The sequence below is a fragment of the Chenopodium quinoa genome, unplaced genomic scaffold, assembly GCF_001683475.1.
Source record: "Chenopodium quinoa cultivar QQ74 unplaced genomic scaffold, ASM168347v1, whole genome shotgun sequence".
NCBI classification, from domain to species: Eukaryota; Viridiplantae; Streptophyta; class Magnoliopsida; order Caryophyllales; family Amaranthaceae; genus Chenopodium; species Chenopodium quinoa.
Window position 1 is genome coordinate 2688841 of NW_018742899.1, and position 20097 is coordinate 2708937.

General features: G+C 34.9%; 1 protein-coding gene across 1 annotated transcript; it reads right to left on the reverse strand.

Moving 5' to 3' along the window:
• Positions 1-4914: 4914 nt before the first annotated feature.
• Positions 4915-13273, reverse strand: LOC110726980 (isoflavone reductase-like protein). Its single transcript, XM_021906520.1, has 4 exons — positions 13100-13273; positions 9876-9929; positions 8275-8512; positions 4915-5084 (listed from the first exon to the last, which is right to left on the reverse strand). Exons 1-4 carry the CDS (start codon positions 13271-13273, stop codon positions 4915-4917), a joined length of 636 nt encoding a protein of 211 aa, XP_021762212.1.
• Between the last annotated feature and the right edge of the window lie 6824 nt (positions 13274-20097).

Below are 20097 nucleotides of genomic sequence, written 5' to 3' on the forward strand. Positions count from 1 at the left end.
TCTTTCGGCTGAAGTCAAATTTCAGTAAGACCTGTTCTAAAGAGGTTAGTCCCAGAAAGCTAATATCCCAAGCATTGCCTTCAGCTGGCCCTGTGTTTCGGATATCCAACTTTCAGACAGTCAATCTTCAGTAAGACTTGTATCCCAGAAGCATTGCCTTCAGTTGGCCCTGTGTTTCGGATACCCATTTTGAAGAAGTTCAGAAATTGCTTATTCAGCTGAAGTCATACTAGCACTCAGTACAACTATGTTCGGCAGAGTTGAAGAAAAGAAACAGTAAAGCATTCAAAAGTAAAGCAACTGAAGAAAAGAGCATTAGATTAATATTTCTCAAAAATTGAGCTACAAGTTCAATAATTCAGTATCGGCAGCCGCCCACAAGCGGAAAATAACAGCTGCCGAAATACGTACATAAGCAAAAAAATAAAACTGCTGTACGACAAGGCAAGCTGAAGCAAAAAACAAGGCAAAAAACTCAGAAAGCGGCAAGTCTAAAGTTAAGCACATGATGAACCGCAAGATTCTGAAGACAACTGCCCGAGTTCCTATGCTTCAGCCGGAGGATCAGACTGATCAGCGTTGAGCCCCATGGTGGCCTCAGCCCCAGCAGCAGAAGAAGCGGGCTTTGCACTTTGCCGAGCCTCCCTTTCCCTCTGCTCAGCTTCCAACTCCAGTCTTTCAGCTTCCTCTTCGGCTTCCTCAGCCTTAAGAATTTCAGCTTCAGCTGGAGTTGCATACTTCATGTGAGGGTCTTCGGGATTCTGGACCCACTCAGCACATTTAGACCAGTCCAGTTTCGGCTCAGCATGAAGGCAGACTCTTCGGCATACTCGGAATCCGTTTCTGAAACCCATCTCATATTCCTCTTGGGTATAAACACGGACTTTGAGTAAAGCCTCAGCATCAGCCAGCTTCTTCTGGGTCTCCTCCAAGTCTTCCTTGGATTTCTTCAGCTCATCAGCGACTTGGGAGGAGGAACCTTTCAGCTCATTCAGCTCTTGCTGAATTTGGGAAGCCTTTGTCTGAGCTTGGGCCACTTCAACTTTCTGGATCAGCAATTGATCCTCAGCCTTTTGGAATTTAGCTCTTTGAGCTTCAGCAGCAGCAGCAGCCTCTGAGAGTTGGACGTCTTTGGCCAGGAGCAACTCTTCAGCAGCCATTCGGCTGGCTTCAAGAGCCTCTAGACGCTGCTGCACTTCAGCTTGTGCAGCAGTTCCTTCTTGAATTCGGCTCTCAATGGCAGCCTTGAATTTGGAGACGTCCACTCCCATATGCTCCTGGAGGAATTTTTCCCCTTCCATCAGTGGGGGAAAAACCTCCTTCTCCATAGCATCGCAGAAGGTTTTCAGGGCTTCGGCAGCTTTTTTACCGTACTCCTCAACCTCCTGCTGCTTCTCTTCAGCTGCTGCTTGCTTCAGCTTAGCAAGCTTAACTTCCTCTTCAGCCACCTTCTTTTCGTGCACAGCAGCGTCTACCCTATCTTGTAGGGTATCTATCAGCTCTACAGTGAGAGTCTGATTGTGCACGAACTGAAAACAGGAAGACAAAAAAATAATAAATAAAAAAAAATATATATATATATATGAAGAGCTGAATTTCGGAGGAAATGAAGGAAAATTACCTGCATCATCAGCAGTTGGTTAGACCTGGCTGGGTCAGGAACTGATCTGCTGGATTCGCCCATCCCAGCAGTGGCCTTCAGCGACCAGATCCTTGCCCTGTCTACTTCGGACATGCCAGCAAAATTGCCGAAGTAGGCTGCAGCTCCTTCTCGGTTTTGACCCCATATGAGGTCCCAGATGTGATCTGGGATTGGAATTCGGGGGGCCGAGAAACCCATTTCTCCAGAATGCAGAGTCTGGAAAGAAGGGAAGGACGACGATGGAGCTTGATTAGCTTTGGTTGCCTCAGCATCGTCCTTCTCAGAGGAGTCAATTACTATGACCTCCTCTTCTTCAGGGGTGAGGACGAAAGCCTCAACCTCTCTTGCGATATCTGCCGTGAAGCCCTCAGCACTGGACATCACGGCATCTTTATTTTCGTGCTCAGCAGCACTCTTCTTGATTTCTTCTTGGACCCCTCCCTTAGGTTCGGGAGTTCTCTGATCCACCTCCATCTCAGGAGGTGGCGGAGGGGTCTATTGAGGAGATTGGGGTGTTGGCTGGGGAACCCTCGGCGATCCATTGCCTTCCTCAGGTTCCCTTATTGCGACGCCGATGGTCATCGGCCTCTGCTGAAAGTCATGAGGGCCGATGATGGCCATCCTTCGGCGCCTTTTTAGAAGGGGCTGCTCGTCCATATCTGAGTCTGAGGACTCTTGTATTTGGTCTTCGGGACGAACAGGAGCTTTGCCTTCTCTGTGTCTGTTACTCTCTTCAGACTGTAACAGACAGGGGGGAAGAAGAATGTGAGTAAAAAAAAAAAAAAAAAAAAAAAAAGAAGAAAAGTTGTCTGAAAGCTCACCGAGGTTTTCAGCAAAGCCTCGTCTTCTTCAGCTGCTCTAGCTGCAGCTTCGGCTTCAGCAGCTCTGGAGGACCCTTCTCCTCCTTCGCAAGCCTCAAGTACCCGTGCAACCTCTTCGGCTGTGCGGGCAGCTTCAGCTTCTTCGTTCAGCAGCTGAAACCAAGGGTCTCTCTTCTTCCACCAAGGCTTCTGCCTCTGATACAAAGCAACAGCCTCAATTTGGAAGTGGGAAGAATCCAGATGAACTTCCCTATGCCTCGGCTCAGTGATAGACGGGGCCCGTTCAGTTACAACTCGCTCTCGGTTAACACCAAGACGAGCGTAGTTAATACCAACGTTGGTCTCGTCCCGCTCTGAAAAAAGGAAAGGGAAAAAGTTTAGCTTAGATATGTCGGCACAGCATAAAAAAAGCAAAGCGAGAGAAGAAAAAGAGGTAGTTAAAAAGCCTCGGCCCCAGCCGAAGAAGCTTACCATCCTTAAACTTTCGGCTGAGGCCAACAGCTGCTAGCATGTTCTCTTGGAAAACGTAATGCGTATCGGGGAGCCAAGTCTCCGGGATATGCTGCATTCGACCACTTCCCCCCGGGTTCGGCAGCTTGCCGAAGATATGTTGCTGATCCAGGTTCGGATCCACCCCGTTATCTGCGGGGGGACCTAGACTTCCCATTTCGGGATCAGGCTCAGCTAAGTACCGGGGAGCGCTGAAGACGCAAGGGTGTCCCGGATCTGTGGGTGCCCTAACCCAAATCCATTGACCTCTCCAGTCCTTGTCTGAAGAGTCATTTGGCCACATGGTCAAATATTGGGGCCGGGACTCAATCCGATACCACCCAGAACCATGGCTTCCGTGCCCACTTTGAATATTTGGCACTAGCCGATGGAGCTTTCTGAAGCAGTGCAGATTCGGCACGTATTTGAAGAACTTGCAGACCCATAAGTATGTCATCACCCTTCGGATGCTGGTGGGGGTTAGCTGACATAGGGAAATGTTGTAATGGATCAGCAAGTCTCGGACGAAAACGTCCAAAGGGAACCTCAGCCCATACTGAAGCTGTCTCGTGTACACCCCCACATACCCCGGGGGTGGACGATGGATTCTATCGGATGCTGAGGGCATTCGGCACCAATATCCATCAGCTTCAAAAATGTCGTAATGCAACTCAATTTGCTCGGCAAATCGATATTGATCGGCGTTCTCTACCCACCATGAGTAGGGGCGGTTCTTTATCATGGCCGAAACGACTTCGGCATTCTCCCACTCTGAAAACCCAGGGAGGATATCCCAAAGGACAGCGGGAATTTCATCATCCCGTCCAGAAGCACTCGGCTCATCCGTTCTTTGAGGAGGAGCCGAGGAAAGGGGAGTCGCCCTAATCCCATCAGCAGGGTCAGACTCCGGCCTTTGACCATTCCAGGTCCCAATCCTGTTCCTAGGATCGGGAATCGGTCTTGCTCTTCTTGGAGCACGGGCTCTACCTCTAACTCCTCTTGCCATGGATTATTTCGAAGAGAAAAGTCGAAAGAAAGGGGGAAGGAGTTCGAATTCGAAGAAAAATAAACTGAAATCAAAGGAATTTACCTTAATCTGAAGCGAAAGTTGCCGATTTACGAGTTCGTAGTGGCAAGTCTCAGTTTCTAAGCTCAATGCTCGGGGAATTTGCGAAGTTTTGATGCGGGTTCTTGGTTTCTCTCTCGAAGAATTCTGGGTTTGTGTTGGTGAATAAGTGAGGAGAATGACGCGCCTCTGTTTATATCTCCAGGTACGGGATACGAAGAGTCTGTGCTTTAATTTCTCTTAAATACCCACTAAGTAACCATTAAACACATGTCTTGTGATTAAACTGCCCATTATCCGTCCAACTTCCGCAAATCATTAACCGTTGTTATCTCATTAATTACGGTTTAAATTCAAATTTTTGGATCAATTAAATCATTTACTTCCCTCCTTTTCTGAATTAAATCAAACCCGACCCGTCATCCTTCCAAATCGGGTCTGGGGGGCAAGTTGTTTGGGTCCAATTTAGTCAAAATTGGGCCTAAGCACTAAATGATCCAATTAAAAGCCCAAGGTCAAGGTTCAACTCTCCAATTGCTCAAAAGTCAAAGGTCAGCCCACAAAGTAAGCCAATTGGGCTAAAGCCCAACCTCTCCATATATGATGAGGTATAAAAGCCATCATATTGACAGATTCACAGGGGATTCATATTCCAATTCATATGCTCATTCTTGCATTCAGAAATATTCCACAAAAGCCTCAAGCTACAAACTCTCTTGCATAGTGTCTTCCTTTTACACATTGTACTGACTTTAGCATCGGAGGGGCCTTCCTCGGAAACACCCCCGAGGCTAGTTTACGTGTGTTCACTGTGCAGGAAACCTTCGGCCCAACACAACTTGGACCGAATCCAGTCTTCTCCATTTCAGCGGACCTTCGGCAAGGTCCCATTGTTTTCAACCGAAACAAAGCTTCTTGCCAAGTTTATTCTCCCATAAAGACACAAGCTCGTTGAAAGAGTAGATGTTTGGTGGGGGTCTAATGTGAAGGATCTTGTTTAAGGTCCTTGGATCATCTATTGCTTTGATAGTATACATGGCAATATCTTCTTCCATGTTATAAATTCCTACATTATTGACAAAGTGAAAATGATTATATGCTAATCAATGTAATAAAAACTGAAGCAAAATGAACCAACATCTATCTTATTTACCTACTAGTACGTATGTAGTTTTTACTCTTTTTGTTTCTTTTTAATTTACGCACTTCACTATTCAAGGAAACCAAGAACAACCTTTAAATTAGGGAAGCCGGAAAAAGTAAGATATGAAAATAACAACTAATTAAAAAAATATTATATGTAAGAGCTAGTAAGGTATGTATTTGGTTCACATGACAAAACTTTAAAAAATGTCAATGTCATTTGATTCGTATTAATATGTACTTTTCAAATATGAAATTTTCATAAATTTTTAAAGTACGAAAATAAAAATATTCAACGTTAAATAAACGCAAATAAAAAGATCTGATCTGATCTAATTTGGTCTGATTCGTTCTGATCTAAATCGGATTAATTCTAGACAAGTTAAACTAAACATAGCCTAAAAGTGGTGGACTCCATTTCTAAAAATAATACTACCTCTGTTTTTTTTTAGTTGACACATTTTGACTTTAGCACTATTATATATTTACACACTCCCCTTTGACCATGTTTTGTGTTTTATACATAATTTAAAATATAGTCATGTGGGATCTTGTTAGATTCATCACAATATATATTTTCAAAATATCAACTTTTCATAATTTTTGCTTATCTGTAATTAAAGATATGTATGGTTGAAGTTGTCCATTGGCAAACGTGACAAAAGAAACATGTTAACTAAAAAGAAACATTTAAAAAAAGAATACGAGTAAATTCAAAGAAAAAAAAAATAGGTAATATGTGTAACTTAATTGACATATACTCCCTATGTCCCATAATATAAAGCCATTTCATTTTATGCGGTTTACAAGGCGTGTTGATAATCAACATATATGTTATTTCTACGGTCAAATGTCTGTTTATATTCTAATAATTATCTCGTTTTAATCTTCATTTCTCCTATATTCATTTTTCTTTTTATTTGTCTTCCCCTATGAGTGGAGTGTTTTCGTAACTTTAATTTTAATAGTTTACAGCTTAATTTCATAATTTATTTTATATTTCTTATTTTTTAATATTATAGTTTAAGTTTTCAGTTTTAGTTAATACTTATTCCTTGTTTTTCTCAATTTTCTATTTTATTTCCTTTTAGTTTTATTATAAGAAGTGTTTCTATTTTAGAAAAATTTGTCATGAATACTATGACCTTTGGCATGAAAGTTTTCAGTCTTTTTTAAAAAATAACAACATTTCAAGGATGGGGGAAGGGAGTGAGAGGGCGGTTGTTTCAGGAGTTGGGGTAAGGGAGGGGAGCAATTTATAGGGCGGGGGAAGGGAGCCGAGGGGGGGAAGTTTTGGGGGTGGGAGATGAGGTGTTGGGGGGGAGGGTGGGAGATGAGGTGTTGGGTAGTTTTAAGCGTGGGGAAAAGGCGGGGAGAGGTTTTGGGGTTGGGGTTGGATTTGGATTTGGTAGTAGGGGAAGGGGAAGGAATGGTGGCGGGGTCGGTTTTTCAGTGGAAAAATTGATTTTAATAATCTTGACTCTAAGTCATTTACTTTAAATAATCCCAACTTTCGATTATTTTATAATAATATCAAATTTGGGGGGCTTTTTTTTTTTCTAACAAGCCATGAATGGTCAATAAAAGTCAACGACCTATTATTAACAAGTGATTTGACTCGTGTCAAACCCTAAATGGTTCATAAAATAATAATATTTTTTAAAAAAAATAATCAAAAAACCAGCCCCTCCCTTTCCCCCACCGGACCACCCCTTGGCCCACTAAAACTTCCCTCCCTTTCCCCAACCCCCCAAAACATCCCGACCACTATTCCCTCCACCCCGAAAACCGCCTTACGATCCCCACCCCGAAAAACAACCCCCCTCCCTTCCCCAACCCCTCGAAAACTACCCCCCCCTCTCTTCCCATACCCCGAAATCAACCAGGGGTACCGATTTCTGGGAGGGGGAAGGATGAGGGCGATTTTTGAGGGTTGAGGAAGGGAGGGGGTTGTTTAACGGGTTATGGAAAGGGTAAGGCGGTTTCTAAGGTATTTAATTTAACTTATTAATAGCTATCTTTGACCAGTTGTGCTGGAGTGAGCTAATTAGGTAGAGTATGTATGTATTCAATTGTCTAGAGTGTCTGAGAGTGACCTATGTAGTAAAATTATCTCTTGATACCAATTTGATGAATAAAATTATTGTTAATTATTTGATAGTTTTGTGTACACCTTGATCCCCTTTTCCCTAGTGCTTTTGTTCTCTTTGTTAATCCTTTTATAGTTGTTAAATTATCATTCCAATTCGCTCTTCGACCTAGCTTGTTCCACTAGCATATATTGCTGTCCCTTAGTCGTCCTAGTGAATGACCCTAACTTGCCGCTTTACACGCATGGTGTAGTTTTAGGTTAGGAAATTGTTCGATTAGGAGATAATAACGATCTTTTTTTTAATATCCCTTGTCATGCGTTTTTGAACATCAACATTATTGACAAATTAAAATTATATTTTTCGCTAAAGGTTTATCTCACCGGTGGGTTTAATTTTCTAACTGACCGGTAGGGAGGAAAATATTTGTGAACACTCCTAAGATCTAACCCGATTTTGATAGCATGACAAATTTAGGGGAGATAGAGTTAATAGAATGGCTTGATTTATTATTCATCAATAGGCAGAGTATTTATACAAAACCTACGAACATAAGATAGTAAACAATCTTCCTAAAAAACATACTACCATAACTATATACTTCGTATAAGATATATTCACTAAATAATATCTTAACATATATATTCTAAATATATTATTCTCCTAATTATATCTACGGAAAATATATCACACATATTCCGATATCTCATATCTTTATATTCCTAACAATTATTAATTACAGATTAAAAAAAATTATAAAATTGTAATATTATAAAACTACACAATTGAGATATATCTAATGATATCTCATGTCTCTACTAATGAGAATATGTGATCAAAGTTTTTAAAGTTTAACCATAAAAATAGAAATATAGGCACTATATTATAAGATGGAAAGAATATTTTGACGAGTATGATATATATGATTCACCTACTTCTAATAGGATGTGAACTTAACATCATCTTTTGAGCATGCACATAATTTGTATGTGAAAGACTGAAAGTAGTATAAATGCTCTTTACCTTTTGATGTTCCATCACCTAATATATGTACTCGGTCCCTTGGAGGAGCTTCAAGCTCAGGCTGAAATAAGTTTTGGATGCTAGTACGAGCAAAGTAGTATGAACAAATGAAAGTGTAAGGGATATTTTCTTCTTCAATTACTCGACGTATTTGAGACTTAGCCTCAATCAAACTCTGAGCAGGATCAACAGCGTGAACTCTATCAACATCCATGCCAAATTCTGATGGCAAGAATCTCTGAAAACATAAGCTGCTAGTAAAATAGTGTATCATCAAATGTGATTGTTAGTCTTCTATAAAAATTTTCGGCCATTAATTTGTATGTGTATGTAGGATTGGACTTAAATGTGATTGTTAGTCTACTATACACCAGTAGCGGAGCCAGAAATTTCATATCGGGGGGACAAATAAACATTGTATAATTTTATAAAAATGCAGCAATTTATTTTATTTTATTTTTTTTTTAACATAAAGATAGTTAAATATTATCCAAAATATTTTGGTTATACAAACCAAAAAAAAATGAAAAAATTAATAAATTGGACACTTGTCTATGAGGCCGGAGAATTATGGGTTTGTGGTTGCCTGATTGGCAAGGTTTTTTGAGAATATAAACTCTCCTCACATCATTTCTTTGATTTGTGGTATAATCTACTTCCTCCGTTTTTTTTTTAATTGCATCATAGGGTTTTGGAGGCAAAATTTGGTAGTGGAAAAAAGTAAGAGAGAGAAACGTAAAAATACAAAATTGTCCATGTAATGTAAGATAAAATAAAAAGTAAGGGTATGTTGGGTATTTGCAGTGTGAACATAGATATTTTTTATCCTAAAAAGGAAATGATGCAATAATAAGTAAACTTCCTAAAGTAGTAAGTGATGCGATAAAAAAAAATACAAAGGAAGTATTATGTTTACTCTTCCTCTTTTTTATTCGGGTCATGAGGAACAAGTTAGACATTATATATATCAATTCTTCCTCTTCTAGTGGTACTTATTAGTACTTGAACCACTTAGTTCAACATTACTTTTTTAAGTTTGTGGGAAACTAAATTAAGAGGATTATTTTCTTGGGATACTTTTAAACATGAATTGTCAAAGATTAGGTAGTTTTCTCGTTATCTTAGAATCGTTTGAATTTTGTGAACATTTGACATGTCATAATTAAATTGAGAAAAAAACTAATAATTCAATTATCATATCATACAATTGAAATTATAAACAATATTTCTTCCGAAAAAAAAATTAAAATTATGGATCAAACAATTACAATTTGGGAGTTAAACGAAAAAAAAAAAAAAAAAGAGAGAGTTTACAGTGGGGGGATAAGTGTCCCCCCTTGTACCCTTCTCCCTCTGCCCCTGCTATACACTAAGGCTCAAAAATTAATTTTAGTTTAGTAAAAATATGTTAATTTCAACAAAAATAATTTCAGTTCAGCAAAAATAAGGTGAAATAAACAAATCCTAAGTCATTAAGGGTTATGAGTTAAATGACATACGTACATACCTTGATATTACCACTCTTTGATGGCTGCAATTATCTTCCTTTGATCTTGTATAAGTATGTTAGAATGAGAACGATGACCAACAGTTGATATTACCACATCCACTTTCTTCATTGCTCTCAAAAGGCTTTCATGATCATAAATGTCTCCCTACATTGTGACTCAAAGATTAAAAATGTACGTTTTTCGGAGAATCATTTACGAGTTCGAGCCCCACCAATTACATTCGCTTAGGAGTAAGGGGATTCCCTTACCTCCTCCCTTTACTCTCAAGCCAGCATTGACCTACATACGGAGGTGGAATGACTTAACCTGTGGGAAGTGCTGGTTTGATAAAGTCCTTCATCTTATCTTAAAAAAATTACAATGAAACATGTGTTATTCTTATTTACTTTGTAATACTTCGTACTACGTAATTAACTAGATTAATGGCTTAGTATTTGAAAAAAAAGCTACTTGTCAATATTAATATGGAGTATGTTTTTTGAACTTATTATATATATGTTACTGTAGACATCTGATTGTGTCTCCCCAAAAACCAACCCAGTGATGAGTACCTTTCATGTTTTGATTAACGAGTTTGGTAAAGAGTTGAAGAGTCTCGTGAAGTCTCCTTAAGCCTTGACCATGTCCTTAACCTTTATTAAAATGTTTTAATTCAAAATCATTTATTTCGTATCCTTAAAATCATTCATTTCGTGTCCAACTTATAAAAAACGTCTAAACAAGATTATTTTGGTCCAGAATCCCGATCCTATTATTGTTTATTTGAATGGGGCTTGAAAAGAACTTTCCAACGATGTATTATATGCCCAAGTCCAACTTAAAATGAATAAGTTATGGCCAAAATCCTAAATCAAGCCCAAACCGAGCCTAGATCCACCTTACCTACAACCCAATGATCATGCGAGGGTTCAAATACCATATTCCCAATCCTAAACCCGTTAGGATTCATTAGGAGCTTCTAGAATCCTCTAAAAGGTTATACTCTATCCTTTCCGAAAAAGATAAAGATTAAAAGAGTTCGAAGCCGAATAAAACTTCTCTTATGATAGTCCTTATCCCGATCAAATTAAAAGACGTCCGGATAAATTTTGTTAACCCAATTCTATTGGAAATGAAATTCCATACGACTGTTTATCTTTATAAATCATCGCAGGACAACAGAACCAACGCGCCGCGATAGTCCTATCGCGCCGCGATACTTTTATCGTACCGCGATAGACTCTGTCACGTTGCGATACTTCTATCGCGTCGCGATGAAACCTGTTTTATTCCGTTTCAAATTCTGATCTTTTTTTATCGTTCGACTCTCTTTTTTTCTTATAAATAGAGGTCGTTTTCCCAAATCAGCTAGAACCATCAATCATAAGCTATAATCACCTAGCTCCAATCATTATCAATCATCCATGTTCTTAGCCTAAACACATCCTTGATACATCTAAATCATCCACAATACCTCCTTTGCGAGATTCAAATACTCCAAACCATACTCGAGGTTGCCTTCGACCTCGACTTGAAAGGTTGATAGTTACGAGGGTTTGGTCCCAAATCTATATTTCAATTCATATTTGATTTATTTACTTTATTGATTTAACTTTCCCGAAGTTACTAACGTGTGTATTGTTTTAATAGCAAGAAGGTTGAGGCATCAAAGTGAGTAATTCAATTACCTTATTATTATTCCTTTGATTTTGGAGTAGAAATCATGTTTGCAATGTTAATTTAATTCCTAGTATCATGCTTAGAATGTTATTTTAATTCCTAGTATCATGCTTAGGATGTTATTTTAATTCCTAATATCATGTTTAGGATGCTTGTTATGATTTGTAGTATCATGTTTAGAATAACGCTTTGATTTGTTATTAGTGACGTTCTAGGATTTGTAATTAATCCGTTTAGTATCATGCCTAGGATCTTACTATTAATGATGTTTTGAGGATGTTGTTATGATGATGATTGTTGTATTAATCATATGTTGCTTGATTATTCATGATTTATTATTATTGCTTGATCACGCCCCATTTTGCATGTTCAAAGGGAATTTGTGCTTGAAATCACGCCTAAGCTAATAAGATAATTAATAATTGAATTTAGGCTTAATATGACTTTAATTCAAGTGATCACTAATATTAGATTTGATTGTGCATTAATAATCAACCAACGTAGATTAAACAGGTTTAGGATTAATTTGATGTATGTATGTTGATCGAAAAGCGCACTTGAATATCATAAGAATTGAGTAGAGGCCTATTTAGGGCGGGTTCAATCTGTTTTAGGTTGGATTCATACAATCATCCCCGAAAATCCAGCATGGTTCCGGACCACTATGGAGTTAGCGATCTCCGTGATCGTGAATGGAGTGTAACCTTCACACCCGTAAACGGTTTACAAGTTCCTAAAACTTGTTGGCGACTCTTTTTCTCTGGCTTCTTTTCCTTGGAACGCCGCCATGCCTAAAAGCATGGACCACGGTAGGGCTCAATAAGAGTTTGAAAAATTCCCTACAGTTACTGTTAAAGTGTGACTCGAAATCTAGTAGGGATGAATTTGAATGCAGATATCTCTAAAACTACAAGTTATTTTGAGATGATTCAAGTTGGAGGTGATAGCTTGTTTCAAGAGCTTTCCAACGGTAGGTCATATGCCCAATGTCGATAAGAAACGAGAAATTTATGGCCGTTTTACGAAGACCTAACGAAGCTAAGTTGCGACAAGGTTGTGAGCTATAGCTCGGCCCTATGAAGACTTGCGCCAGGCTCGAGCTATAGCTCGGTAGTTTGGTTTTTCTAGGATAATTTATGGGATATTTCCTGGCCTAAAATTATATCTTTTCTAATGACGACTATTTGAGTATACTTGGGGAACAATTTAGGGTTTTTATTAGAGTTTCCTTGTGTTATAAGAAAACCCTTTAGTTGATCAATTAGACCATACCTTTTGAGCCATTAGATTTAGGACTCTTTGTATTATTCTCTCGTTCTTTCTCCATTATACTGAAGAAGCTCTCGAATCCCCCACCCGTGGATGTAGGTCTAATTTGATCGAACCACATAAATCCGTGTGTTTTTTGTTCGTCTTCTTTATTGCTTTTCTCGTTCTTATTTTTCATTGACTTGTTCTGCATTAATCATACACAATTATACCCTTATTTCCTAACAATTACATTAATTTAGTGTACAATTTTCTTTTAGGCCCTTATTTTTAATTCTGCATATGGCCTATAAAAAGTCAGGAACGACCTTGTGCAGGAGTGGTAAAGATGCAACAAAAACGAGATGGAAGTACAAGAAATTAATTAGCTAAGAATTTTGACTTACAATGAGAACTTCCACATCATGGCTCTTAAAATACTCTTGTGTATGCACTTTAGAGAAGGTTTCTTCCCGAACAAGAGCAAAAGTTTGGTGTCCGCTCTTAACACTTGCTTCGACGATGAATTTTCCAATGCATCCCGTTGCTCCAATGATCAATACTTTGCTGTTTGATGCCATTGTTTTAGAGAAGGAAGGAAAGAAGAAACAAGAACTCAAAGTAACTAATTAAATGGCCTTTAGCCCTTTATCTTTGAGCTTTGGTGTATATATAGTACGTAGTGAATACGAAATAGCTAGTAACGCTACTTATTGTGACCGTACCCTTTAAAAAAAAATTTACTAATGTGTGATTGTGACCTCTGTATCAATTGTATAATTTGTATATGTAGTCTCTGTCTTTTCTCCTTTTGAAGGTAAGATATGCGTGGTTTTGTAAGCTTTAGGACCCATAAAACATTTTTCATATGCTAAATTAAGTGCTATTGTACTAATGACAAATGCTTGTCAATGATCTAAAGTCCTTTGGATTAGTAATGACAATTGCTTGACAATGATTTAATGTCCTTTAAATTGAATTACATATACACACTTTAAAAATATCAAGCATCCTATTAAGCATACTATAATTAGAGGTGTCAATTCGAATAATCGGATAAAGTTTGATGAGGTTTGGTCGAGTTGGGTCGGATTTATATTAAAGTCGAGTCATGATAAATTATATTGTACATATAAGTCGAAATCTGAAGCGGTTTTTTTTTTCCAGGTTGGATCAGTTTTTAAAACCTTTAACAATAATAGTGTACATTTGTTGTAAACTTGCCATAAATGTTTTTCGACCCAATCATATCATATCATGTCACTAATAAATAAAGCTGGTCATGAGACAGCGACACCGGGCATTCCAGTTTTTCGCCAAGTGTCGATCCATGTAGGCGACAAATAGATATTATTGTGGCACATATGATGGTAAGGAAGAGAATTTTGGATAGATTTTTTAAGATAAAAATGTTCTATAGAGTTTTATTATTGATATACTTCTAATATTTCACATATACAAAATTAATCATAACCTTTAAATATCCTATAACTCAGTTCTAATTCTATCATAAAATTTGTTTTAAAAAGTTCTTTAAAATAAGATCCATTCATCATATATTTAATTTATTTTTAAAAATGAATTAATTAAAATAAGTTTTAATTAGTAAAAATAATTTTAGTTTGGTAAAAATTAAATAATTTCAGTTCGGTAAAAATAATTTAAGTTCAATAAAATTAATTTCAAGTCTATAATTACATAGACATCTATTTACAAACAAAAGTACATAAAGTACAATTATTATATAAATAAGCGATATAATATTGTATGTCTAAATATCTAGCATTATCAAAAAGGGATTATATGACCGTATTTAACATTCAAGCCCAAAAATTTATCAACAATCTGGGCATCGCCCGGGCACAAAACTAGTCACTTATAAATAAAGTCGGTCTCACAGCCAGGCCACGAGACAACAACACTTGGCATTTTAGTTTTTCGCCAAGTGTCGCGCCACGTAGGCGACAAATAGATTTTATTGTGACACATATGATGCTAAGTAAGCGAATTTTGAATAGATTTTTTTTTAGATAAAAATGTTGTATAGAGTTTTATTATCGATATACTTCTTTTATTTCATATATACAAAATTAATAATAACTTTTAATAAATATTTGGAGCATCTCCAATAGTTTATTACAGGGACTTGCTTGCAAATTTAAAAAATATCAAAGCAATATCTTGACCATTGGAACAACATTGGAAGACCTGCTTCAATTCACTTGAGCAATACTACTTGAAAATTTGAAGGAAATACCTTTTTTTTTAATTTAAAAAATAATGCAGTTGGAATACTATGTGTGTAAAATTGTTTGGCATGCAAAATGCTACGGAGTAGTAGATAAAATATACTATATTTATATGTGATATGTTTAAGTTTTTTTTTTTTTTTTTGGGTATTATCTCAATCACGCTCTTTTAAAACATTTTAATTTTTCTACATCCACAATCATCTATGATATACGAGTAGTAAATAAAAAATCATTATACTATCCAATAATTTTAATAAAATATTAAACATTAAAAAAAAAAAACAACTGTTTGATGAGGCAAGCTACAAAGTGTTGTAGCCAACCAATGTGGAACTTTGTAGCTTGAAACCTTTGTAGTTTAAAAATCTGATGTGGCAAGACAAACTACAATATGTTGTACCTTGCCATTGGAGATGTTTCTAACTCGGTTCTATTTTCATCATAAAATTCGTTTTTAAAAATTCTTTAAAATAAGATCAATTTATAAAATATTTAATTTATTTAAAAAATTAATAATAACATTATTTTTTAAATAGGTGATATGTTATTGTATGTCTAAATACAATGTATTACAAAAATGGATTATGTGCCGTATTTAACATTCAAGCAAAAAAGTTATTTTAAAATTTTATCAACAATCGGGTCATTGCCCGGACTTTTAGTCAAGCCACAAGACAGCGACACTTGGCGTTTTAACTTTTCGCCAAGTTTCACGTCACGTAGGCAACAATTAATTATTAGTATGACACGTAGGATAAAAATGTTGGATAGCTTTCAATAGGTTTTGTAAGATAAAAAAGTAAATTTATTAGAGTTTTTTTTTTCCAATAAAATTTGGATAGATTTTTAGGATAAAATTGCTGATTTAGAGCTTTATTTTCTATAAAACACCAATATTTATATATAACCCTATTTTTATAAAATTAAATTTTAACATTCAATAATTATTATCTTAATAATTTATTGTTTTTATATCAAAATATTCGTGCTAAAGAAGTAAAGAGTACTTTAAAATAAATCCATTTATGATATACTTTAAAAAATTATAACCCACAACTTTATGAGCGGTAGTTTATTTGTTTTACAAGTATGAATATTGTCAAGTGATTATTAATCCATGAGTTGAAAATTCGAATAACATAAATATTTTTCTCATATATATAGTGTATATTTTTGTAATATATATTTCGCTCTTACAAAAATCAGTAGTATCCTATACGTCAAAATATTCTAAATCAAAGGGATGTACACCTCTTACATAACAATGTTTGTATCAATGATACATTTTAAAATTTGGCATATAGATAAAAAATTTCTTTTAAAATTCAATAACAAATCGGCCATCACCACCAGGATTAAAATTCCAAATAGGCAATCATTATTCAAAAATAAAAGAAAAATAGTAAAATTCTAGGAGCCGAACACTTATTTTCAAATTTAGGGTTTTGAATAAAGTCTAGGAGTACTCAAGTTGTTAAACGTCAAGGAAACCGTAAAATTAAATTACTCATACGATTATGAACATTTAAAGCAACAAATGTTTCAAACGTGGATAGATTTAGACATTAGTGATAATGCCTTTGAGAAAATAATAATTATTATATAAATAAAGTAGGCATTTTTGGAGAGCATTCGGAGCGCCACGTAAGAAATATACTTATCTCGACCAATAAGAAGAAAGATTTATATTTTATTTTTAAATTAAATAATTATATCGCCACCTAGATAAAAGTAACGAATTAGATTTGATATATCTAAGATTTTAATGCCACGTAGTTTATAATCCACGGATTAAATTATTTTAATGAAAAAAATAAAGTAAAAATATAGAAAAAAAGAAATTTATTAATTCAATACTACGAGTATAAGAAATCAAAAAAAAAATATAGTAAAAAATATTTAAATGATAAACGCTTATAATAAAGTTTGATACTTATCATTATAAGATAAATTTTGATAGTATTTATGATAAGAAATACAAATTGTTCGTTAATTATAATTAAATTAAAATCTGTGATACCTACCATTATAAATTGACACATCATACGACACAAATAAAATTTCGTATCAATAAAAAACCCCATCAAGCGAATTTTGTTTTAGTAATTTTGTGTTAATATTTTGTCATCAATGGCCGGGTAATTTTTAGCTTAATTTTTAAAATCTTATGTTTAAATTAGTATTTCTAATTATTACTTACATTGTATTAATTTGGGATACTCAACGATTATATGTTTATGTTTTATTTAATAAATGTTTTTTTACATGCATATCTAACACATCATACGACACAAATAAAATTTTGTATCAATACAAAACTTCATCAAGCGAATTTTGTGTTAGTAATTTTGTGTTAGTTTTAGGTCATCAATGTCCGGGTAATTTTTTAAATCTTATGTTTAAATTTATATTTGTAATTATTAGTTACACTATATTTATTTAGGATACTAAACGATTATTTGTTTATGCAATGACATACGATTAGATATTGTATACTTAATATATGGATGACTTTGGTTGTTATTGGAGATGATGAAAAAATTCCAATGCATAAATTTGATTTTATATCGCAATAATTTTTCATTTATTGGTAAATATATTGATCTATTTTATATAAATGTAAAGATTTAATTTATATCAATTTCAGTTTGGCTAACATTTTTATCCATTGATGTAGTAGGTTGGTTGTGGACGAGGTTGGTGATTCTATCGAAATAGATATGGTAAAACAATGAATAATGATTTAGGATTTAAATTATTAAAATTTATCATTTCACATTAAAAAATTTATATAACGGAAAAAAAAATTATATTTACAATTTATTTATATTTAATAAATTCATTATAAATTATAGTAAAAAAAAAGAATATTAAAATTTTGTAATTTTGTCTGAAATCAATAAATACAATAAATCAAATAATTAAAAATCTTAGATGAAAAAACCGTGCATCGCATAGGCTTCCATCTAGTAATTATTACTTTATGATTATTATATAAGTAGCCAATTAATGTAAGGATTTTAAAAGCACAAGGATATATATTGCAGAGGAAATCCGGTGCCCGGGGTACGACAACACATACTAGTATAAATAAAAGTTAACTCGATATAAGTAGAAGTTAAGGAATAAGTATTAGTGCATAACACCTATGTGCTTAAAAAGTGTATAGGATGACATTGATTTTCTAGTGGTACAATTCAAAGTACAAAACGTACGTACCACTTTGATTAAATGTACCAATGTGATTTCAGTGATACATTTTCGAGTATTAAATGTACCACTAGCATAATAAAGTGGAATATTCAAGTTTTCTAATGCCTGGTAAATTACACTTCTGCCCTCCTATACACTTCGTTTGTCAATAAGCGGTGTTATGCGCTGATATGCACTTGAAGTTAAGTATGCTTATTGATAATAAAGTTACTCATTTTAAATAAGTATAAATTAAATAATTTCAATGAATGAAAGTAATTTATTATCCTTGTATAATCAAAATCATGTGAGAACCTAGGTTTATAATAGGAACTAGGAACTCATCTAGACCGTTGATCGCGTTCAATCTAATGGCTCACATTCCACCCGCCTCATTAAGGTCATTTTTGTAATTTACGTGTTGAATGACATTCGTCCTAACTCATGCGCTGCTAATTTTCTTCCTTTCTCTTCAATTTGTTTTCTCTCTCCTCCTGCAAACTCTCTCTTCTTCTGTGATTTCTCTAATCTTTTGGCACGACATCAATATTCATCTTCTCATCTTTGTGCATTGTTCAAACAAGTTTATGAGCAAGTTAGTTTACTCAATTGTAATTAACATTGCTTTCTTTGATTTTGTTCGATTTTGAATCAAATTTTTGCGTTTTTGATTGTGAAATTAGGGTTTTCCCAATCATTTATTTGAGTATGTGATTTCAGTTGATATATTAGGGTTTTTACAATTATATGTTTCCTCATTTGCAATTTTGTTATTGAATTTCGCTTTCCTATCCGTCATTTACTCGAATCTGAAATAATGCCTGAAATTTGATCTAAATCATCGATTTTGCTGTGTAATTTACTGAATTTATGTTGAGAACTCTTAAAATTACAAGTAAACTTTGTGAATTTTGTTCAATTTTATGATTTCTAAGTTTTTGGTTTTTTTACTTTAATTGCAAATTCACTTTTAGCTTTAAAGCATAGAAAAATGTCTTAATACAATAGTTTCGTTTTCTCTGTTAATCTACTAGATCAAATTTCTTATCAAATTCCAGCTTGAATTTACAGCTTACATTTTTAAGTTGATAAGAAATTAAAGTAAACAAACATACAAACACACAATCGGCAATGCTGAGTACATAAGCGTAAACGAAACACGCTAACATGCATACATCTTAGCACCACAACTTACCTTTTTGCACCCGTTTACATGCATACATCATACAACTCAACAATAGATAATTAAATTGCTTATTTATTAATTACGCATCAAACGGGTTTCCCACCAAATCCATGCCCCAAAGAATTGGGGTAAACTACTCCGAGAGCTAACCGGATAGGCATAGATGTCACATGAAAGTGATTGGACGTCCTGCGCATAAAATAAAAAGTAAAATACAGCGTTCTGTACTCCCAATAGAATTTATGATCAAATATAAAATCACATAATTCCCCCCATATGTTTATACTCGAGGTATATACGTTTCAAGAGTTTTGGTGCGCAATCTCTTTCACTTTACGTTATTTACATATTTTAGACTCGGCAATGATTCTCAATCCACAACACAATCAATCAACAGAAGTCATTCAAGTAATCAAACATTCCAATTTAATTCTTGAATTATTAGTGATCATAAATAATTAAAAGTTGAATCCTTTAAAACTACCTAGCGTTAAATAACACCTTAAGCGTATAATGCACAGCAAATCATATCCCTTGGTGTTTAAAACACCTTAAGTGTACTGACACCGCATTTTTTTTTCCTGTGTACTAAGACACTTACTAGCTCAACTCCCATACTTATAGCATCAATAAAAATTATATGAATCATAATAAAATTCCCTTTTTATATTCCAATCCGAATTAAACTTTTAATTTAATCAAACAAGCCCTTAAACATGCCAATAATAAAAGTGTGGTCCATATACAACATGTCAACATAATTAATTTCAATCAA

Coding starts and splice junctions, on each gene's coding strand:
- LOC110726980 (XM_021906520.1), bottom strand. CDS start 13,273: ATGGCATCAAACAGCAAAGTATTGATCATTGGAGCAACGGGATGCATT. Junction 8,513..9,875: donor CAATGAAGAAAGTGGATGTG/GTAATATCAACT, acceptor TTATGTTTTCAG/AGATTCTTGCCATCAGAATT. Junction 5,085..8,274: donor AGGTGATGGAACATCAAAAG/GTAAAGAGCATT, acceptor TCAATAATGTAG/GAATTTATAACATGGAAGAA.